Below are 11454 nucleotides of genomic sequence, written 5' to 3' on the forward strand. Positions count from 1 at the left end.
GGGGGGTGGGGGGGTCCCCCCCCCCCCAAAAAAAAAAAAAAGAAAAAGGATTTTTTTTCTTTCCACAGAGATCTGTCTGAGAATAATGTTTGTGCTGTGGGGACTCCTCTCTGGGTACAGGTTTTTTTCCAAGGAAATTTGTGACAGCGATGAGGTCAGGATCCCAGAGTGTATCATGCAAAAGGCTGTCCATGACAGTCCCTGTCTGCCCTTCTCAGGGTGATGTAATCCGTACTCAGTAATAATGTCTTCCAAGAGGTGGATAACAGCATTTTAGTTCAGCTCTAATAATTCTGTTAAATCAGAGCTGGGGTTGTAATTGCTATTTGTGACTGAGTTTGTTCCATATGTGTGTTATGCAGGATGCCATTGTAATGAAATGTTCCCTCTTTGAGTTGTATGCCCTAAAGAATATGCCTTTATTCTGTGGCAGGCAAAACACTCATCTGCTCTCTGCCTCTGCTGTGCCTCATAACCAAAGGAGAGGAAAAAAAAAAGTTGTGTTTTGCCTTGTTTCAATTTCTTCTGGAAATTCTAAGTTGTGTAAGTGTTAGACTTCATTTGCTTTGGTAACACACAGCCTTGCTGGACTCCTGTTCATTTCTTTTAATGAAAAAGCCTGTGAGCCTGTGTGCATCCGAGGGTTTACAAGCATTAGAGCACACGGATATGAGTGTAAGCAAGAACAGGGAGTGTGAGAGCAGGAAAAGCCTCTTCCTGGGAGTCAGGCACGATGCTCCGAAACAGCATTTTAAATTTTATCCTAAATGTGAGAAATAGACCTTAGAGATGTAGAATCTCCAGAGAAATACCGTATTAAATGGTAGCATGCTCTGCGCCATGAGATCAGGTAGGTGGGTGGTTGCTTTGCTTTGGAAGTCATGCATGCTGTGAGACTCCATCATAATAAAATCTGGCTCCTGTACAGTGATTTTCATTCACAGATCTCCCTGTGCATTGCAGGCAGAGTAACTCCCTTTACAAACAGGGACACACAGGTGCGTGGAGGGGACACAGCCGCTCTGCAGGCCAGCTCAGTGGCTGGTTGAATGCTGACACTGGTTGTGATCGTACACAGCTACCAGCAAGCCCCAGAGAGAGTTAATACGCGCTAGCTGGGTAGGACACCTGGACATGGTAAACCAGCAGACGGCAGCTAATTCCACCCAAAGCGTGAGCTGTAAAACAGGGAAAGTGTGTGCTGGGAGCCCGAGGACATGAGCATGCTGGGCTGTGCTGCCTTGCCTTGCTCGCAACGCTGGTCTGCTGCTCTTGCTCTGTCTGACCTCTTTTAGGTCTCAGGTGCTGCCTCTGGGTCCTGGGTTTCAGCTCCCTGATGACTGCAGCCCATAAGTCTTGTATGTGCTCCCAGGGAAATGCCACACCAAAAGGCAGCTTTGGTCTGATGTGATCTCACATGGGGGAGGAGGGAGAGCAATGTGAATAATGCCTGTAGACGGCAGGTACCAGATAGCGATCAAACTGTCCCCACCTCATTTATACACCAGGTCATCTCAGAGATCTCCATTTTATTGTGTGCTTGGGGTTCTGCAACAGCTCCATGCCCCCACCCTGGCCCTGCAGGCAACACTGCCAAGGGGCAGGCACCACACCTGGGCTGGTGCAGCCTCCAGCACCAGAAAGGGCTCAGGGGAACCTTGCAGGGTTTGAAAGAGAGGTCCCTTCTGTCTGGAATGGCAGAGTTTGGTTGGTTGGGTGTTGATCGGCAATAAAAATCCCCAAAGTCTGAAATGAAGTGCAGATCTGTCCATTTACACTTGTTTTTCACAGAATTAGGCCATTTTTAGCTCTTTCACTGTAGGGCAGAGGGAAACACCAAGATTCAGCCTACTAAAAGCGATGACCCTGGGTAAGTTCTAGGGGCTCCTTCTAAGCCCACAGGACAGGTATCTCCATCAGCAGCTCCGCTTGTGGTTGAACCCCCTTTTGGCAGGGCCGATCCCTCTCCAACTGTGGATAAACTCCCAGCAGCAGAGTAAGAGCACACACAGCTGAAGGTAGGCAGGAGGAAAACAGCCCCAAACGGGAAGAAAGCAGGGGTGTTTTCTGGTCTGGCAGAACCCTGTCTGCAGTTCCACTGCTCTTCAGCCTTGCCTGCTTATGCTTGAGCTTCTTTAGCTCTGCTGTGGCTACCAAGCACGTGCATTTTGTTAAGGTACAAGGGAGCATTCACTTCCAGTGTGAGCCATGTCAGTCAAGGAGTGATTATGAAAAAGTCTGTTCAGATAATGGCACCGGAGCTTGGCCCGCCAGCAGCCTCCAAGGTGCTTCCAAAAGTAAAAGCTGTGTCCCAACATTTTTATGCTGGGAAGCCAAGAGAAATGATCACAAGCAAGCAGGAATTAAAAAAAAAAATAAAACAAATGTAGCATCCTATAATGTATCTGTAAAAAGGGAAGACTTGTGCTACTTGAAGTCTATAAATGCAAGTTTCTCGTGGGAAAACATAACTCCTGTTCAAATGCTAATGGGTTGTTATCACAGGAATGTTTTAATTTAACTGCTCTGTACTATAAGAAGGGGCAGAGCAAGGTTCAAAGAGCAAATGGCTGATGAGCAATCTTCAATCTGCCAGTAAATGTTTGCTTTTTTTATATATATACTTCCCCTTATTGATCTCTGTCTTAAACAGATTCTCCAAAGGGACATATAAAAGACAGCTGATTTCAGCTAGAGGTAATAGCACATATTTCTTTTATCCTTGTTTAAAACAGTAAATTTATAGCACTGATAGAGTGTCAGTCACCAGAGTAGCTGGCCCTGAGAGCATAGAAATTAATGTTATATGAGAAAAAATTGGCTTACTGGAAATAAAAAATGCAGCACATTTTAGAAAAGTGGTAGAGAAAAAGAAAGTGAATTGGGCATTGCAGCCACAAACCATCTCTGCAGGCTTCTTGGGAAAAGAGCAAACATCTCATGAAGTAAGAATAGCTCCAAGGGTCTCCAAGGAAAACATCTGCCACCCATTTACAGGAACACAGAAGCCAGAGCTTGCAAGAGGTGGGTAGGAAGAAGAGAGAAAGAGCCCATGATCTTTCTTGTGGAAGCAGAAAATACTTTTTTTTTTTTGGAAGCTCTCTTCTCAGTCAATTTATGGGTGGATGCCTCCACATTTGAAGGTTTTTGCTACCACCTTTACTATAACTGTAAGAAGAAAGCTGTCTTGCTGCTAACACTCCAAAACCTGTAGAAACACTACAGGGGTTAGGGTTTTGAGAAGTTTACAGGGAGCGCTTGACTGACCTTGACCAGAGAAAAATATGTGAGAGAAGGGAGTGGGATGCTTTTTCTATTAGATAGGAATAAACATTTGTCGGGAGTCTCAGCATCTTCTGCCTGCCATATCTGAGCCTCTTCTGAGGATCTTCAACGTGCTCATGTGATGGCAAGGTCTGTGCTAGGCTCTCCTGGCCAGGCAGTGGCTGGTGTCCTCCCTGAATGGGCAGTGGGGTTTGGACCCTGCTCAGATCCATTGCCGGGCAGAACAGTGGGACATTTTGGGACAATTTAGACCTTGGGGGGAGTGTTTACCCTCAGCCCTCTCATATGCAAGGTGGACTCTGATGACAGGACTAATGGCCTGCAAAATCAGTAGCAGCTGACCAGGATACTGGGGTGAGAATGACTGGCTAAAAAGGAAAGAGGAAAACTTTGCAGACTGATCAGATTTCAGTCTCTGTTCCTGTTAGTTTTCAGAGTGTTGCCAGAGAGCCTGAAAGTGTGTGAGAACAAATGGCACTAGGTCTCAGTGTTTGAAAAATAGTAAAGGGCTGTAGCATCTGTCAGAGGCAATGTGAGCCAGCCAGAACGTGGCCCCAGGCTGCATTTCCACCTGGATCCCTGTTGCCCATTTGGCCCTCCCCACAGCTTCCTGACTCAGCTCTCCTCTTCGAGTGCCGTGAGCTGGACCATCTGCCGTGCTGGATTTCCAGCCACCACGGCTCAGAAGAACAGTGATGCATCATGGGCTTGTGCAAAAAGGCATGGAGAAGGTAGAGATTTAACAGGGACGGAGCTGCATTCCGAGGCCCTGAGGCTGCCTTACTTCCCTCCCCCTCCCGTATCTTATCTTTGCCTCTTTCTAAAATAAAAGGAATAGAAAAATTAACAACATGAAAAAGGGAGGAGATGATAAAGAGTATCTGAAAAATTATCTATGTCCTCATTTCAGGGCTTTGCATGGTAACAGGGAGGCAGAAGGCCTTTTTCTCTATTAATATATTAAAATATTAAAAAGCTGTGTGTCTACTGAACTTACTCTGTTGTCACGGACTGAGAAAGCTCCTAGGAAGTGTTCTGCAGAAGACTCTTGCACTTGAGAAACTATCCACAGATGCCATTCAAGGACCAGAGCAAACCAAAGTTAAAAGGCAAAGTTTGCTATCATACCGTTAACGGGGACTGGGGTCCAGCCTGGACAAGAGTGATAGTTGCACCTTTGCTTTTGTGCTGAGACAAAATATCTACCAACGGGACATGAAGGCTCTCAGGGATCTGGCTGGAATGGGGAAGAAACAAAGCCACATTTCATCTGATTTCCTTTAGTTCCTTAGTCCTGAAGGTTTGAGTGAGACCAGTTCCTTGGGAGTGCTGCTCCTAGCAAACCTGAATCTGAGCCAGTGATGATCAAATTTCCCGGAGAGTGGGGTGTTTGGTTTGGCACATTAGTGGTTCCCATATCAGAATCCATCCATCCCTTGGCAGTTATCAGAATATGCAATTGTTCTTCTTCGTAAATCTTGGCCAATAAAGCAATAAGTCTTTGATGCTGCCATAGCTGTGGTGTTCTGTTATACCCTCTACTTGCCATTAATAATGTAACCATGTGGTGGGGCCTTGGTACTCATACATGAGGGTGACAGCAGGGCTGTATCACATATATGTGTGTGTATACATATGTACACAAACACATACACTGAATAAAGGTTTCTTTGTTTTCTTTTCCTTGGCAGGTCCCTATGGAAAGGATATTTATCGAAGTGGAGGGCCAGATCTCCATAATTTCATCTCCTCCGGGTTTGTCACATTAGGAAGAGGACACACGAAGGGTACAGTGGAAACAATTTTTTGCTAAATAAAAAGATTGTTTTAAATAAAAAAAGCTATAGCTCAGAAGCTGGGTTCTAAGTGCTATAAGATAACAGTATCGGACTGCAGTCAGTAGATTTAGTCTAGCAAATATTGCTGCAGGTAAAATACCGTGCTCCTGGCAGAACCTTTTAAATCCTAGCAAGGGAGACGGTGGGAGAGTGTAGAGTCAGCCAGCCAGGCTCCAGACTCCACTCTGACTTTGCAGCTCACCAATTTATACTGCTTTGTGTTTTCCTGGGTGCATGGTTCCAAGCCACCATTGTGCTGCTGTACTTACAAGGGGAAGGGGCAGGCGTCTCATGCTGTCCTAGGGCAGGCAGTTAACACTTCAAGAATGCATTTCTGGATTTTTTTTTTTGTTTTTTTGTTTGACTTCTGGGCTTTTTGGGGGGGCGTATTATGAATATTTTATAAAATTATTTCTTTTTAGGTCCTAAAACATATATTTTATGTGTTCATATAATCTGTGATATAATGTACAAACATGAAAACACAAAAATATACATATACTGCTCTGTGTATGTTCTGTGTATATGTACTGTATATAAAATATATGTTGAGATATAGTTGTAGCTATATTAGATAAGTAACCGTATATCCCAGGAGTTGTGGTGACACAAAAGCTGTGAGATCTGACTCAAAGGAGCTGGTCACCAGAACCCCAGATGAATGTTCATTTTATGATGTTGTTGCATATTTGGTGAGTTTTTATAGTGTACAGTGAGACTATGTTTGGAGCATCTTTCTGTTCACCCCCACACCCTGACCGAGTCACACTGGTGCACTGGCAAGTGGGTTGCGACACTGGGAGTGCAAGCATGTGCCATGCCAGTACCCATCTGGTTTTGTGTCCTGCTGATTTCTGAGACTGTTGTACATTTATATAGACACAATGTATGTGGAGATACTTATATAGACACAATGTACTGTATGTGGAGTTGTGTCCATGTGCTCGCCTGGTTGAATGCACCTGTGTTGTTTCTGTGGATGACCATGACTCACAAATTATTAAAAGACCTTTATTTTTTCGTACATTTCCTGCACTTTTTCAAAATCTCCACGAGTGTCATCCGAAGCAGTGTTGGTCCTGTAGAACTGTCAGAGAAGAAACAAATATATGTATATTGTCTGTGTATGTCTGTGTGTGTTTAAATAAAGTTTACTGAGGCTGAGGCAGCACCCGTGGGACTTGTAATACAATACCCTGCAATTCCAGCCTGGCACTGCACTGATGGAAGGAAAGCAGAGAAAACTGCCATGAACCTTCATGTGGGCTGGAAACTGAAATGGTTCAAGGAAGGACTCATGGATGGCATTTCACACAAAGTCTCCCTTGCTCCCCCCCCCCCCCCCAAGAGTTTTACAGTCATGTCGTTATCACGTCAGGTCTGACAGTATGATTAGGGTGAGATAGGAAGTGTACCCCAGTAAAGGCCTGGTCTACAGTGTGGCGTGTCCTGATAGCCTTCATCAAGCACATGGATAAACCCAGGCAGGGCCGTGAAACCTGCCTCTGTCTCAGCCATTTGAATTATCTTCAAGCAACTTTCCATACAATATGCTTTTCCCAGTTCCTTCCCAGATAAGAATAAAACCTCCTTGCTTTCTTTAACTGAGAAGTCCTGGGGGCTCTGTTATTCCATAGACGGGCCAGTGGTTTTCACAGCTTTTCCACTGGCTTTGCTGGAATCGCTACAGAGCACATTTCCTATCCCTGGGAAGGTGGGAGAATGGGCAATGGGAGTCCAGGCTGTTTGTACCCACCTCTTCCAACAGCTGTCAGATAGGGTGGTGCTTTCCAAAGTGAACAAAGGACTTTTATTATCAGAAGAAATTACACTATATCTTGGCTGTTTATGGGCATAAAAGAATGGATTGGCCTTTGAATTTACTTTTCAGCTACCTATATATTCACATTTTATTTGAACAGTACCACAAAGTTAACTTCTTAATGGTAAATTCACACACCCACTCAGGACTGGTGCAAGTGATTAATGTCTCTACACATTCTGCAGGCCTTGTTTGCTTGTACAAATGTGTGGATTTGTCTTTGTCTGCGATACAATTTGATTGCCTATTTGTGCTGTGAAAGCAGGGACTTTGGATGTAACAAATGACTTAGGTGCCCTATCATTAGGTTTGTACCCTGTATAACATTTGGTTATTTCTGGAAATATTACACAGCAGATTTCCGGTGTTCAGTTTGAACGGGCAACCCAGTTGTACTTGTAGTCAGGAGAGGTGAGTGCTCCAGCAAGGGCTGTAGTCCTGAACTTTAGCTGAGCAACTTCACACTCAGATTTTGTCCTATTTCAGTTCCAGTGTGTGTGTTAAAATCTCCACGTCAGCTACCATTAGCCAAATAACCTCGTCCTGCCTTGTTGAACATCACCATGGAAGAGGGTTCTGCTTTTAGACTGAACAAAGCCAATGAAGTTTATCTCAATATTTCTTTGCACTGGGAGACACATTTTTAGTGTTTTCTCAACTGTCTTCTGTGTTGTGGCAGAACTCCAAGTGCTGAGTAATATTTAAAAGCTAATCTATTTTCGGCAGAAGACAAAGATGTGAGACATGCCAAACTACCATGGATACCAAATCAGCATATTCACATGTCTGACATCCACAAGCTCCTGCAAGATTGTGATTTATGGTTCTTATATGACACTCCATTGGGCAATGCATCACTGCCTGGCATTTAAGTCTATAAAATCACTACATAGGGTGTTCTTCAAACCATGGTAAAAGACTGCACTGTCAGTCTGTCATGATGATCTAGGAATGAATCCAAAGTCTTTAAGCCATAGAAAGTCTCCATGGTGAGACACATGGCAGGGCTAATCTCATCTAACAATAGATAGGTAGAAATTAGACATTTTATTCTGAGGTGGTAGCCTTCAATTCCATGTAGAGACACCTGGGAGACACCAGCACCTCTAAGTGTTAACTGGATCGTCACTGGGCACCTCTTACCCCCCTCTGGCAAGAGGGGACCCATTGGGGCTAGGTCTTTTCGCCATCAGAAGAAGGCAGATGAATCCCTCCTGCACTTGCTTGTGTAGCTACTATTGCTCCAGCTGCTGTGGTAGCTGCTGTGAGAGTTCAGTGCTCCAGTGAAGCAAGTAGGAGCACAGAAGACAGGAGCTATCGCATCCCTCTGTGCACTAACCTAATTTAAAAAAACCAGCTTCTTCAACCTATTCTCTCTCCGAACATCTTGCTACTCTCAGATGTCCCATGTCAATACTACCCTAACGTGGACCGTGCTCACTGTCCTGCCAGGGCTCTGCAGAGCTCTGCTCAGTCACTTACACAGCTGCAATGCAACATGGAGCAAGCACCCACATGGATATTCAACCACAGGGAGTGAACAAGTCTTGAAGGGCAGTAAATTTGCTCCAGATTAACTACTCCAGATCATAACTGTTGAGTTTTCAGATAAAAATGTAATTTTTATTTTGTTTTTTTACTACCAGCCTCAGACCTTGAAAAATAGTTTCCAAATGGAATTGGGCTCCTTGTGTTTCACCGTTCTGTGACAGCAGTAGAAATTCTGTAGAGCAGATGATAAGCTCACTTCATCACTAAACAAATTCTTTGTTTTCCTGGTGACTCTGCAACAGTATTAAAGATAGTGAGTTGTTTTGCTGGAAAAGCGTAATTTCCCAGCTGAACTGAGTGCTAGGCATCAGGGAACAGTGAGGCAGGAGGAATATGGGATTGTAGATTCCTCCACTGCAAAGTCATCTCATAGGGAAAAACAGGACTTATCCTACAATCTGCTGGTTTCTTCTAAGTTTACAACAGATTCTTGAGGAGGTGCAGTGGTAGGTCTGCAACTTGAAAAGCATGTGTGGAAAACTCAGGAAAGGTCAAATTGTCCTCACCGTCTGCCCAAGAACACTTTCAGAAATGGACCCTCTCACTTACGGTTCAAGGCTGCAAATCCTTACTGTTCCAAGATTCACTGGGAGATGTGCTCTGAGTTAAGGCATCTGCAGGAGTCTCTTTTCTTCAAGTATCCCACTAAAATTTGCAGCTAGAATGTTCTCCAGAAGTACCAGTAGGCAGGAAAAAAAAATGAACCATGTATCCAAGTCAGTGTGATGGGGCTGTTAAAGCCTGACTATGTTACTGCTGGCATCCCCGTGGAGTTGCACCAGCATCCTGCATTGTGGGCAATGTGAAAACAATGTTGGTACAGAGAAGCCAGCCTGGTGACTGAGCAATAAAAGCTGCCTGTCACATTTTATCTTGTGATTTTTAGTGCAGGTGTGGCAAGATTTACAGCCTGAATGTGGGATTTACCTACCTGGGCCTCTGTTCTCACTGTCCGTCAGTGTGGTTGCACCTCATACCTCCGCAAAGTGGCTCAGGGCGCTTTTGATGGTACAGCCCTTCATATGAGGTACAGCTGTCCAGCCCAAGCTGATTTTGTTTGAGCACATGGGCTTGGTGTGTGGGAACATTGTACATGTCCTTTAGCAGGACCTTACACCCAACTAGACATCGTACTCCCCGATACAGCTTCCCCCTTTGGCATCTCCTGATAAATATCCCACTCCCTGTTACCTGAAATGATGCACAGCATCCACGTGCAGGCAGAGGGGAAAGTGAGAGCTCAGCTGTTGCTGACTTCTTGCTTTTTCACAGTTGACAAAATCTCCCACAAATCAGCTTTTTTTCAATCATGTTCAAAAGGAGAAAATTGATCATGATCTAGTCCCACCTTAGAAAATGATCACCTTTCTCTCCCAGGCCATGCACACGTGCATGAGTTGTTTTGAGGACAGACAGACCATGGTGCCAGAGCAGTGGAAGATGGTTACCACATGGGTGCGAGGCTTGGAAGCTGCAGGGGTTTGTGAGAGTGACAGGAGACACGGTAACATCAGGATGGGAGGCAGAGCTGACAAGCTTGAGGTAGCAGCGGAGTCTGGTGGCTCCTTCCCACTTGCTTGCCTGTCAGTGGGCTCTGACAGTGGAGGGAGCTACCTCACCACTTGTGCTCTCAGCCCATGGCCAGACCATCACCTCGTTGGGTAGTGTCCCGGAGCCTCCTGGAGATTCAGACCATGCTGGGGAGCTCATTGTGCTCCCCCAGCCACCTGATGGGCTAGCACTGGGAGATGGAGGGCCTGATGTCAGTAAGTAGGGTCACTCAGGCTCATTGCAAGACAGGTTTCAAGAGTAAGGCAACAGCTTGCTTTATCTGGCAGTTTAACATTTGTGTGTATTTATAGAGAACCTCCTACAAAGGCAAACATGAAAGAGGACAAATGCAGCTCTAGATCGTACTTAGCAACCAAGATCTTCCTGAGCTGCTTCAGCATCTCAGACAGCTGAGGTTGGTGGCAGCTCCACTTTCTCGCCTTTCTCTCCCCTGGGAGCTCCAGAGCTTTCCCTTTGTCATGTCTCTGCTGCTCCCACTGGAAGGTGATGCATCACCTCTGTATGGAGAGAGGAAGCACAGAGTAAATGACTTATGACTAAGTCTATGTTTGCCCAAGACAGCATTGCCAAGTTCGTGTTTGTGTGACTCTTAGAAAAGCTTGTCAATGATGATAGCGCTGTGGGACATCCCATGTCAATATGAGGATCAGGCCATTTCCTTCCTGAAATGTCTCGCTCTACCCATCCAGTGTGTTCCCTCATTTGCACATTCTTCCCACCTTCTCTAGTTTTTCTGCAAGATGAAGAATATCTGTGACAGGCTCTGTATTTTATAAATGACAGATCTGTATGCAAACTAATCTTTATGCAGACACCTCAGTGGATTTATAATATTCAGCGTGCTGCAAGCTTTGCATACAGACTAAACGTGGTAAGACACGTGGTAAAATGGGATGGGGTATTCATACTGGCTGACACCACTGCCTCCTCTTGTACACACGTTGTACACGTTCCCCTTTTACACACACTGATGTTCCTTTCAGAGGCCCTGAACTCAGCCCCTTTTACAAGCATCAACTCAGGAACCAGCAGTTTTACGGGTCCACTGGTATGTAAATATGATTCAGAGATGAATGGGAGGAAAGAGATTTATTAATTTAATCATCATTAGCAGTTTGAGGACCCTGATTCCTCTCTCCAGCACCGCCCTGGTTCCCTGCTGTCGTGGCTGATTCCCTGTCACTTGTCTGGCCACCTTGTGTTCCATTTTCTTTCCCAAAGTGCTGGTTCATACCCTTAATTTGTTATATTGGCAACTTGAATTACATCTGTCGCAACCAGCATCTGCCCAACGCAGCTACAAAGCGTGCAGTGAATCAGCTCCAAGATGGAATTTACTGCCTCCCCCCATCATTAGTAATCCACACTTGCAGTAGACTCATTAAT

General features: G+C 45.1%; 1 protein-coding gene across 1 annotated transcript in view; it reads left to right on the top strand.

Annotated features, from left to right (window-relative positions):
- SHISA6 (shisa family member 6) overlaps positions 1-11454 on the top strand; it is a gene marked incomplete at its 5' end in the record, with an annotated part of 254661 nt that overhangs the window by 54482 nt on the left and 188725 nt on the right. Inside the window, one exon of the mRNA XM_009647251.1 lies at positions 4977-5072. Within this exon, the coding sequence (XP_009645546.1) occupies positions 4977-5072 (96 nt within the window). The remainder of the gene's footprint in view (positions 1-4976; positions 5073-11454) is intronic.

The sequence above is a fragment of the Egretta garzetta genome, unplaced genomic scaffold (genome assembly GCF_000687185.1).
Source record: "Egretta garzetta isolate BGI_Z169 unplaced genomic scaffold, ASM68718v1 scaffold589, whole genome shotgun sequence".
In the NCBI taxonomy this organism is placed as follows: Eukaryota; Metazoa; Chordata; class Aves; order Pelecaniformes; family Ardeidae; genus Egretta; species Egretta garzetta.